The 11,048-nt window shown below is 48.6% G+C and overlaps 1 protein-coding gene across 1 annotated transcript; it reads right to left on the bottom strand.

Moving 5' to 3' along the window:
* Positions 1-632: 632 nt before the first annotated feature.
* On the bottom strand, positions 633-9,991 carry DMRT3 (doublesex and mab-3 related transcription factor 3). The gene is made up of 2 exons (XM_032676346.1): positions 9,553-9,991; positions 633-2,823 (listed from the first exon to the last, which is right to left on the bottom strand). Exons 1-2 carry the CDS (start codon positions 9,989-9,991, stop codon positions 1,859-1,861), a joined length of 1,404 nt encoding a protein of 467 aa, XP_032532237.1. The 3' UTR covers positions 633-1,858.
* Between the last annotated feature and the right edge of the window lie 1,057 nt (positions 9,992-11,048).

Raw genomic sequence — 11,048 nt, 5'->3', positions numbered from 1 at the left:
AGTTCCACGTGAATGCAGGCAAATCTGTCAGGACAGAATTGAAATTCTGCATTTAGGAAAATTTTAGATGCTTTCACATTTACACTTCCATAAAAGAATCTATTTATTTTCTTTCCCCCCTTCCCCTGCTTTTAAGTCTTTGCTCTGTAGCATTACCAATAAAATGCTTTTCTGAAGAGCTTGGAAAGTTACGCAAGAAAAAGTATCTTTTTGTTAATTTATCCCCTAAGGAAAACAAAATCATTATTTTATTCTCCTTTCTGTGCGTGTTCAGTACCTTGATAAAATGAAAGATTCACTGTGTGCATGAGACTTGTGAAACAAGAAATGCCAAATGAGAAGACAGACATTCATATCAACAATGACACTGGATAACATGCCTGATATGTGTGTAACAGTTTTAAAGCGCATCCGCTTTAGGGTTTAACTTCAGGGCAGCCTCAACATTTTTTTGAAATGTGGGACTAACCCATACACCTGAAGGCCTGACAGTCATTTCATCTGCATTCAGAGCTGTGTTTTGTACAAGTCACTTGTCAAGCATATGTTGTCAGTTGTGAGCAGTTGAAAAAATGGCACTAGAACCTCAATGAACTTCTAAGTGAACAGTTAACTTAGTGGCATTCCTCATCAGAAGCAATTCCTAATGTTACTCAGACACACATAAGATATGCAGTGTAATCAATGCATGCAATCATGCAATAAATTGTTCAAACCAATACTTTTCTACATTTAGGGAAGTTGCCATTTGGCTAAATATTATTTTAAAGAAAGGCCTGCTATTACATTCTATTTCCTTTTTTTTCTACTTCTACAGTATAGGAAAAAAAAGATGCTTCTGAAGCACTGGGAGAGCCTTTTGTTTTCTGCTTTCTGTGACTGTAGCAAGCTCTACTTTACTCAGCTGAGCTTGGAAGTGTCTGCAGTACATACTCAAGACCTCAGCTTCCCTGATGACAACATTTGCCTAATCTTAGTTGTAAACTACTAGGCAGGGAAGCAGAACCCAGACTTGGAAAAAGAGGCTTCCCTTGACTGCAGTTGCTGGAGCTGGACATTTTAACCCTGCCTGAGGATTAATCAGCTCTCTGTCTTCAGAATGTATTTGCCCAGTATAAATGACATAAACCAAGATCATGATCTTAGTTTATTTTTCTAGAGTCCTTAGCATGCTACATTAACCTGACAATGCTTAATCTGGTGTTCATTTCACAATACACTTCATGCAATTCACAGCTGTAATTGGTTTTACACTGACATTACACATTTCGACCTAGCCATGGGAAAAGAATAACTCTTAATAATATTTCTCTGAAAAGTGTCCAAGCTCAAACGGCACAGAAGGAGCTCATATTAGTTGCATGTGCATATTTCTTTCTTCTGCTTTTTCTTTCACTGCAAGAATGATCACTGGCATAAGATTATAAGTTCCTTGTTTTAGTCCATTTGCAATTGAATTATGTTTATTTGATTTCTTATGTCCTGAGGAGTTCTCTCTTATAAAACAGCATTCAAGTATTCTAGTTTAACATCCCCATTTTTCTGTTAAGGAACAAAGTAGACCTTGGGCTTCTGTTTCCATTATGAGCCTTCCAGAGTCCCATAACCAATAGCCATAAAGTCTTCCTTTGTAATACAGACTCAGCACTAAAGCCAGAGTATTGCTATTTGGCATTATCCAGTGAAGTGCAAGAAATTAAAAAAAAGTTATGTCTTTATTGCTATAGTATAATACCAAGCAAAGTCACTTTTTAATACAATTGCAAGAGTTTCATAGAGTATGTGTCCCCTTCTCTTAGGGGCCAGTAGTTCAGCTGCACTGTGAGTATCACTTAGCTATCACACATCAAATGTCAGTCTAAGAAGATGTGTTGAGTATTCTTGAGTCTGAAGAATCAGACCTTTCCTCATATTCATCTTCTGTGTAAATTGGTTGCTTAGACACAATAGGACACCCATCATCAGGAATCGAGATCCTAGGATCCTCTGACGAGCGGGAAGGAAGTACAGGTGAGCTTCGGAAAACTGTGGTTGTGTTGCTAGAGAAAGGACTGACATACTGGGACCGCAGCTGGTACTGCTGCTGCAGTGTCATGGTGTTCCACAGGGTGACATCATTGGGCAGGAATGGGCTGGACTGATTTCTTGCCAAAGTGTTCCTCAACATCAGCGGGTAGCGTGGTGGTTGAGGGAAAGGATGCTGCAGAGGTACAGCCAGTGGATTTGGCATGACATTACTGGAATCAGCAGAGAACCTCAGCGTGTCAGGAACCCTAAATGCTGAGCCCACGGACCACTTGGAAGATGAAATAGGGTAGGAACTCAGCGTGTGTTCAAAAATGTGCCCGTTGGAAGGCAAAACAAGACCATCGGATTCTGCAGAAGTTCTCTCCCCACTGGCCACCGAAGATCGACTAGACAGGAGAACCTCCACAGCACTCACCAGATCACCACCACACCCCTTCAGGATCAACTCTAGCACAGCTGGTTTTTGATTAGGGAAGATCTTTTTCAAGACTTCAAGTGGGGGTCTGTTTGCTTTCAAACTAAATGGTAAAGAAACTGTCCCAGAAGGACCTTCTATCAGGAGGTGGTTCTGCTCTGGGTGGTACTTGGGGCTGTCTGGATGATTCTCTGTGCTCCCACCATTTTTCTGAACTGCATAACCGACCTCATCCACTGAAACAATTTCAGGGCTTTCAGGGGTGAAACAGCTTTTGGCTTTAGTCATGTCTGGGGAACTCCTTTGGTCTGTGTCTTTGTCGCTGTAGGTCTCAGCATTGTCTGCTCCACTGGCATCACCCAACCTCTCCTCATTCATGTCTGCAAAGAGAATTCAGAGAAGTTAATAAAAAACTGAAGCTAAAAGCTTTTACAGAAATTTGAGGATAGTGTCTTCTTAAAGTGAACAAAGAAGAATGGTGGGGGGAAAGAGCATTTTTCACAGAGATGCTGTAAAAATTAAGGTATCTTTGCAACATCTCATGAAGATAAAACTGCAAAAGAATAATGTTGCCTGATCTAGGCCTTATAGGTATCTGTCATGTTTTCGCATGTGCAAGGAAAGAAGCTGTAGTCATTTTTCTGATGCATCAAATACACTGTATCAGTCGTCTCTCACTGATTACATGGCAGCAACACACCAGCCAAGTGCAAGCTTTCTCAAAGGAATCTGAGCACTTTCACATCATAATTCCTCACTAGCACCATCCCACTGCCTGTGAGATGGAGAGGGCACTTAGGGAGACCAAAATTCCCTCTGCAAGTCCAACAGCATTGGTGGAACCACTTCATCATGACTACTGGTTGAAGGTATAAAAAGTCTGCAAATACATCAGTGTATTGAAGTTCTGGCTCTGCAGAAATTGGTTCCTCCCACAGCACAGATTCTAGAAAAATCTGGTTTGAGAAGGACCTCTGGAAAGCATTTGGTCCAATACCCTCTTCAAAGCAAAAGCAACCTAAAATATAGAGTAGGTTGCTCATGTCCCTGCTTAGATGAGTTTTAAATAATTCCAAGGAGGGAGACCCCACAAACTCTCTTAGCGCTTGTTCCAGGTATCTTGCTTTTTATGTGCTAAACTAAAAAGGATAAGAGCTGAGTACAGGGCTGAAAACAAGCCCATTGACCATGCTGTCTCCACGTAGGCACTCGGAAATGGGAACACCACACATCTCTGGTCACTTTGGTAATGCCTGACCTGAGTATAGAATTGTTGTCAGCAAGAAGAAAGGAAGAAAGGTTGACAGTGCTTTCACAGCCTATGCACAAGGGAGTGCATAGAATTGCTTGAGATTGTTCAGGGTTATTTTTTGAGAACACAGTTCTGCTGGCCTTCCTCATAGAGCACAATGATGGTATCCTTGAGAGGCATCAATGCACGGTGAAGGGATCATTGTCCAAGCTGCAGCTGACAAGAGCCTAATTTAACTGCACAGGGTAGTGCTTTTGAACACACATATGTGAAAAACTATCTGCAAAAAACCCCAATGCAATTATTTTCTTGGTTTCCCAAGTCCCTGGTTAACAGCCCAACTATATAAACAAGCTGTAAGAAGCAAGCAAAGGTTCCTAAAATGTGCTGATGAACACTCCTGCCCAAGTGAGATGCAACCAATTAGAGGTATGCAAGAACCTTAGCCTCACTGCTCGCCACCTCCTGCCTCTCTCTCGCCCCATTAACAGGCAGAGCATCTCCCCATGCAGTGGAATAAGTTTAGTGTTTCACAGATCAGCTTGAGACAAAGTCTATTAATGCAATTTCCCATCTTGAGAGAGAAAGAAGTCAAGGTCTGAGCAAGCCCACACTGAGCCAGAAGCCACTCTGCTCACCAGAATGGGAGCTATAAATAAGTATGAGATCCTGGTAGAGCACAGCCTAACAGTGTGAGTATGCCAAAAAGTTCTCCTCGTGAGGATTGTAGTACCTGGCAGAAACGATGGGTCATCCTACAAAGCTGTGGGACGCTGCTAGTTTGGGATGTGGAAGATAAGCATGTAGCTGAGGAATACAGCTGAGGAACTCAGTCGCCCTAATGAAGATCTCTTTTAGCAGGATAGCCTGGTTTTGGTACTTGTTTTTATATTGGTTATGCTCTTTGTCCAGTGTAAACAGAGAAGCATAACTTTGCATGTTGCTACATTACAGAGAAGGCAATGTATGTATCCTCTCTCATACGCTCAATGTGTCAATCTTGCCTTAGCGGCCAAAGTGGAATGCACGAATTGTCTGCCAATAGCAAACTGGCAACATGCATCCTTTTGAGGAGATGGTAAAACGCCGGCACAGCTCATCCATTATTTGAGAAAACCTGAGGCTCACACTACCTTTCCCTCCTAATCCCTTCACGTGTTCATAATTACGCAATTGTTACAAGAGAAGGGGCACTAAGAGTGATTCACATCTTAGTGAATGCACAGTTTATACACTGAAGGCTTAGCAGTCTGAGGACATCTAACTACCGGTTCCTGTCTTAACAAAGAGAGGCAGTTAGGGGAGATGATAGCCCTAATTTCCACATCAGTAAGTTTTACTGTAGTACACAATATTACAAAATTAACTGAATGCAAGTAGAGAGTATTTCAGAACTACCACATTTTTACAGTGTATCTCTGTGGCATGAGAACAAGTACAACTAGGGAGAAAATATGTGCTTTACCAAAAAAAAAAAATTAGATCAGATAAGATCTCTCTAATACATTCCCTGTTCCTTACAAAATATTATTTTGAAGATATTTTAGATTTGTTCAATTTTCAGTATTCTTAAAAATATCCTTATGAGGCTTGCCTAAAAAATTTTCTCCAAATTCTGAAAACTCATCCCACTGAAGTTTGCATCTTTATCATCACGAGATCGCGCAGAGCCCGATTCTTAGCCTTTGCACAAGGACAGTCTCCTCGTACAGCACAGATCACGGCGGCGCATCTCAGAGGGCTGTTAGACTTACAGGGACAGACTCGGAAAACGAGATTTCGGTGATTTAAATCGAAGTGCTGTTATTAACACATGGAGAATTACCCTCCGTTGGCTAACACTGAGCCTGGACGCTGTTGTATTTTTCCCCTCTGCCTTTTCGAGAGCATTTCTGGATGCCGGTGTCAGGAGGCTTCATCCTGGGGCTGGGGCTGGTCGCATGGCAGCTCCCGCCGACCTGGCCGGCCCCGGTGCTTCCCTGTCTGTCAGGCTGTGTTCCAACTGCATTTTCCCCATGGGAACACTCCTTGCCCGCCACGGTGAGGGCGGGGAGAGGGCCAGGTGGAAGGCGCGCTCCAGGGACTGTCCCCAACCCTTCACGGGAACAGCCGCGACCGCGATTTTCGTTTGTTTAAAATTGGCACAAAATAGCAATCGTCAAACAAACAAAAATTAGGGAAGATACATTATAAATGTCCTTCTGTGGACACTAAATTGTAGGAATATTGCATGTGTGTATTAATAGCAAATGTTTATATTTTCAGGTACAAAACCAATTTTGTATTTAAAAAGCACAACCCGCTGCTCTTCACCAAAGCTTTTTTTTTTTTCTTTAATAACTTGTAAGCTTCACATAAAGATGTTCCGGGCTTCAAGAAAGAAATCTCGTTCTGGGATATTTTTCATCTGTGGGGTTTGGGTGTTGTGTTTTGTTCTGCGTGGGGTTTGATTTTTTTTGCTGTGGGTTTTTTTGTTGATGGTGGTTGGTTGGTTTGGTTCGGATTGTTTTTTTTTGGGGGGGGGGCTGTTCTGGATTTTAGTGAGGTTTTTGGGTTTGTTTAGGCTGTTTTGTATATTTCTGTGGTTTTGGTTTTGGGGGTCGTATTTTTTTCTCTCTGTGTGTGTGTGTGTATGTGTGTGTGCTGGGGTTTTTTCCCCCCAACACCTTCTATTTCAAGTTGCCTGCATTCAAGTATTCACTTTGTGATCCCGGGGAAAATTAGGGGAACTGTTTTCTTATTTATATAAACGATGGGGAGTATTCATAAAATAATATGTTTGCAGAGACAGATACAAACCTAGATCTACAGAGATGCAGTGCAAATACAGATACACATGAAACACAGAACTGTGGGAGAACCATGCATGCATTTACAGTAAAATACAAATTAATAAATAAAGCTGCTACAAATTTGGAGCAATATATACCCCAATTCTCCTTGACTATTTATACATTAAGGATCATGAGTCAAATCTTGTAAAGACGCCAAATAAAAGTAATATGGATGAGAGAAGCTGTTCTCAATTCAATAACTTGTCTGGAAAACTTGGTCTAATACTTTGGAACAAATTTGTTTCCTCGATATTCCCACTGCTGACTCCCTGTTAAAACAGCTTATTCTTTGATTGTTAGGACAGATTTTCTTGGATCCCAAAAGAATTTTCTGTTTTCCTTATTTGTATTAATAGAAAGGACTATACCAGAACTAGCATAAAAACATGAAAAGTTAAGGTCGTTGGTTTTTGGTGGGGTTTTTATTGGTTTGGGTTTTTTTGGGGGGGGGGATTTTTTGGTTGGTTGGGTTGTGGTTTTTTGTTTTGCTATCCGTTTGGAGGAAGGGGGGTGTTAGTTTGGTTTAGGTTATCGGAGTTTTTAAATTACTTTCTTTTCAGGCTTTCATCCCTGTGTTCAAAGGTTTAAGGTATTTTGTAGGAGATTAATCACTTTTCTCTAACACAGAGACAGCTGTGCTGCATTAAGAAGCTGGCTCTGATAATAAGCGACGACCCAATATGGCATTATATTGTTTACAAGCCTGGACAACTACTACTAAGAGAAATGTGCTCATGTGGGCGAGGAAAGTTCATGAGCACGGAGGAGGGATCATCTCAGGTTAGAAGAGGCAGGTGCAACAGGGGTGGTTTCTATGTGCATCATTTGCACAGAACAGAACTTCACAACTGTCCCACCGAAATGACAGGATTTTATTCTGGCAGGAAGAAAAGCAGAGGGGTTTGATTCTACCGTACGTCGGGAAATTTCCCCTCCATAGTGAAAAACATCTTTCAGGAGATTAATGTCCTCGCGGTGGAAGGGATGGGTGTGTTTGTGTGTATGTTAGAGACGGGACAGACAAGGCGAACAAATAATTATATCCCCTGTTTTGACGACGATTTTAATTGAGGTAGTGGGGAGAAGGAAGTGAAAGCCCTGCCGCTCAGAACACGCAGGATAGTTAGAAATAAGTTGTGTGGTGACCGGAAGAACCATTTTCCACTTTGCTGTCACGCATCCACATGTTCATAAAAAGGGGGGGAAAAAACCCTCTGTAACAGTCGGAGACCGGGGACCACGGGGGTGACGTCTGTGTAACCAGGACGGTTACACCCTCGGCGGTGCCGGGGTGCCCAAGTCCCTCCATCCCGGCCTCACCGCGGGAGGGGGCGGGGGCAGGCGCGGCACTGAGGGCCTTGATTTATGGAGATCTCCTCCGTTATGTTTGGGGCTTTGTTTTTTGGTTTTGTTTTGTTGCTGTTTTTTTTTTTTCCTTCCGTAAAGCTGCTAGCAGAAAGTGCTGACTGGCTGGCAAGGAAGAATTTCTCATCAATACACTTTGATTGTATTTTGCAAACAAAATGCCTGTTGCTTGGTAACATTTCACTTGAGCCTGACCTTCCCCAAAAGTTATTGCTATCAGATTCGATTTACACTCTCCTCCTGTGATTACTGTAATCTTTTAAACTGGGAAGTTCATATATCAAGGGGAAGGAAAGTTGGGCGTGCGAGTTAATACCGTTCCTATCCGTCAGATTTATATCGTGCTGGCGGACAGGAACTTGTACTTTCTGGAAGAAGCCAAGGCGGCTTTTCATCCCCTTCCCTCCCCAATCCCTCGGCTTTACCGCCTCCACTTCTACGCAGGGAGGAGGCCCCGGCCAAGCGCCGCCGCGGATGCGGGTGGTGAAAAGACTGAGCTGGTGGGAGGCTACGGCCAGCGGAAATTTGGGCAAAGACCCCCAAAGCCCGGCCCAGGGGAACGGCCGACGGAACCAGGCGGAGGTGCAGGGGACAGGGGGGTCGGAGGGCAGGCAGGCGGTGCCAAGCGCTGGAGAAGAAGAAGTGGGTCCCAAACCACCGGCATCGTCGCCACACTGACAGACTCAGCCGTGCCGCCGCCTCGGGGCCGGTGTTGTGTCTCCTCCAGTGTCGGAGGACAAAGCCCTGTGCCGGGACCCCCACGGACGCTTCCGTGGCCGGGATGGCTCCATACCGCACACGGTAGCCCGTGGGTGAGAGCTCAAGGTTCGCCATTTCCCTCCCGGGGGACTGGGTAAAATTTCGTCAGTCTCCGCTTGTCTGCGGAGCGCACTAGGCTGCCAGCGGCCTGTCTGACGGGTATCTCCGTCGTGAAAGACTGTCGGCTCCCGCTCAGACACCGGGCGGGGAATGGGACAGAAGTTCCGGAGCGTTAGTTTTGCTTCCAGAAGTGTGTATTACCGACAGGTCGCACTCACAAGGTGCCGGTTGCGGGGGGTGGTTTCAGCAACCCCGACCTGCCACAAGCAGCCCCAGACGCGACCCGGAGCGCAGGAGGACTGGGTTGCCCGGTTCATCCCCTACCACCACCTCACTCCTTCCGGTCATCCCTGCTCCACAGAAATTCTCTAGCTCCCGGCGCCGCTTTTAGTCCGAGGCACTCTCTGGAGGTTTTGTCCTGGACGAGGCCCCGCAGCCCCGACGTCCGGGGTGGGGGAAGCCGGGGAGCGACTCCAGCCGGCTAAGGGGACCGGGAGCGGCAGAAGGACGTGCGGTTGTGATCCACGCGGGATCAAAAGCGGCACGTCGGGGAGCTGGTTGGCAGCGGCGACGTTCGCCGGCCTCCTCCGCTGGTCTCGGCGGCCGCGATCCTGGCCAGGCGCTGTGTGGCTCCTTGCTTTTTAAAGAGGGACAAAGTGCACGCGCCGAGCTGCCTCTCCATTCCCTTCCCACGGCGCCCGTCCGGAGGAAGGGAAAGCCCTCGCCTTTCTTCGTCCCGGCCCCACCCCTCGAGACCCGCCCGTCGGGGTCTGTCCCGGCCCTCCCTTTCCCTCCTGCCCCGGTACCGCGACGCCCTGCCCGGCCCGGCCCGGCCTCACCTGCCTTGGGGAGCGGCCCCGGGAGTGCGGGGGGCGGCTCGGTGGCCCAGCGCAGGGCGGCGGCGGCGGCCAGTTCGGCGGGGGCCCGCGGCGGTGCCGCGCAGGGCGGCGGCCCCGGCGGCGGCGTGGGGGGCTCGGCGCTGCCCGGCGGCCCCGGGAGGGAGCGCAGGGAGTCTGGGAGGAGGCTCTCCAGACTCTCGTTGGCCTGCTGCCGGCGGAGAGCCACCTGCGCGGCCATCACCCGCTGCCTCTCGATGATGAGGATGCACTTCTCGCAGGTGCAGTCCTTGAAGCGGCAGTAGCGCTTGTGCCCCTTCAACCAGGACAGCACGCCATGGTTGCGGCACCGGGCGCACTTGGGCGTTCGCTGCAGCGGAGCCCGCGGGGGCTGCGACACCGGGCCGCCCATATAGAGGTACGGGGAGCCATAGCCGTTCATGCCCGCGGGAGGAGCCCGACTGGCTCCGGGGCGGAGAAGGGCTCAGTGGGGGCGGGCGGAGGCCAGGGCGCTGGAGGACAGGAGGAGGGAAGCTCTGCCTGCGAGCTCCGCGGGGGGCGCGGCTCCGGCCCCAGGCCGGTGGGGATAGCCGCCGCCCGCCGTGGTGACACCGACGGGCAGAGCGCTACCGCCGGCCCGAGAGACACTGCCGCTGCCCGCGCCGCCCCGCTGAGCCCAGAGACCCTCAGCTTGCCTCCGCCCCCCGCCCGCCCCCACCGCCACCCTCCTTCCACGCCGCCGACGGGGGGATGGAGGGAGAGAAAAAGGGAGGGGAAGAGAGGGAGGGAGGGAAGCTGGGGGGGCCCTCTGCCGCGCCGTCGGGGTCGGCGGCGATGCCCATACTGTGCCGATGGGGTTTGTCCCCGAGGGGGCCGGAAGTATGGCTGATACCAACTACCTCTCCCGCCCGAAAAACCCTGGGGCTGGGGGGCGACCGGGGTCTAGGAGGTTTCCCCGGGCTCCGTACCAGTCCCCCCATCCAAAGCCCGCGGGACACTGCGTTCGGCGGTCGATGAATGGTCGCTGCCGCTTGCGGCCCAGCGCTGCGGGGTAGGGGGGTGGGTCGAGATCAAAGTTTTACCAAACTTTCAGCCGCGAAGAGCTGCCCGGAGCAGGAGCTGCCCGGGATCAAGAGCTGCCCAGAGCAGCTGAGCGGAGTCGGGTTGCGGTCGCGTCCCCACGGGATCGCGCCGCGGAGCTGGGCGGCCGCAGGCGCACCTACCCTCCGGGGTCCCTGCGTCTCCCGCATCCCGGGCCAAGATAGCTGCTTAAACGCAAACAATGGCCATAGAAAGGAACACGAAATTCAGGGCAAGTCAGGTTGCTTGAAACCTCTCCGATGTGTCTGATGGCGATGGGCTTGTAGTCTTCAGTATTTCCGGACGCAGAGAGGTTGCTCGCTGAAACACGGATATTTCCCATGTGGCAGCGAGAACTTTGAATCCAAATATAATATAATGGTGGAAAAAAAAAAAGGTATATTGGCTGGGGGAAAATA

Source organism: Chiroxiphia lanceolata, chromosome Z (genome assembly GCF_009829145.1).
Source record: "Chiroxiphia lanceolata isolate bChiLan1 chromosome Z, bChiLan1.pri, whole genome shotgun sequence".
In the NCBI taxonomy this organism is placed as follows: domain Eukaryota; kingdom Metazoa; phylum Chordata; class Aves; order Passeriformes; family Pipridae; genus Chiroxiphia; species Chiroxiphia lanceolata.
The sequence above is the reverse complement of the archived record's forward strand: the minus strand, read 5'-3'. Positions and strand labels throughout refer to the sequence as shown.

Bases quoted from the DNA above. Each gene is read 5' to 3' on its own strand.
- DMRT3 (XM_032676346.1), bottom strand. From the start codon at position 9,991: ATGAACGGCTATGGCTCCCCGTACCTCTATATGGGCGGCCCGGTGTCG. The intron at 2,824-9,552 runs GTGAGGCCGGGC...TTCTCTTTGCAG, and splicing joins GGGGCCGCTCCCCAAGGCAG to ACATGAATGAGGAGAGGTTG.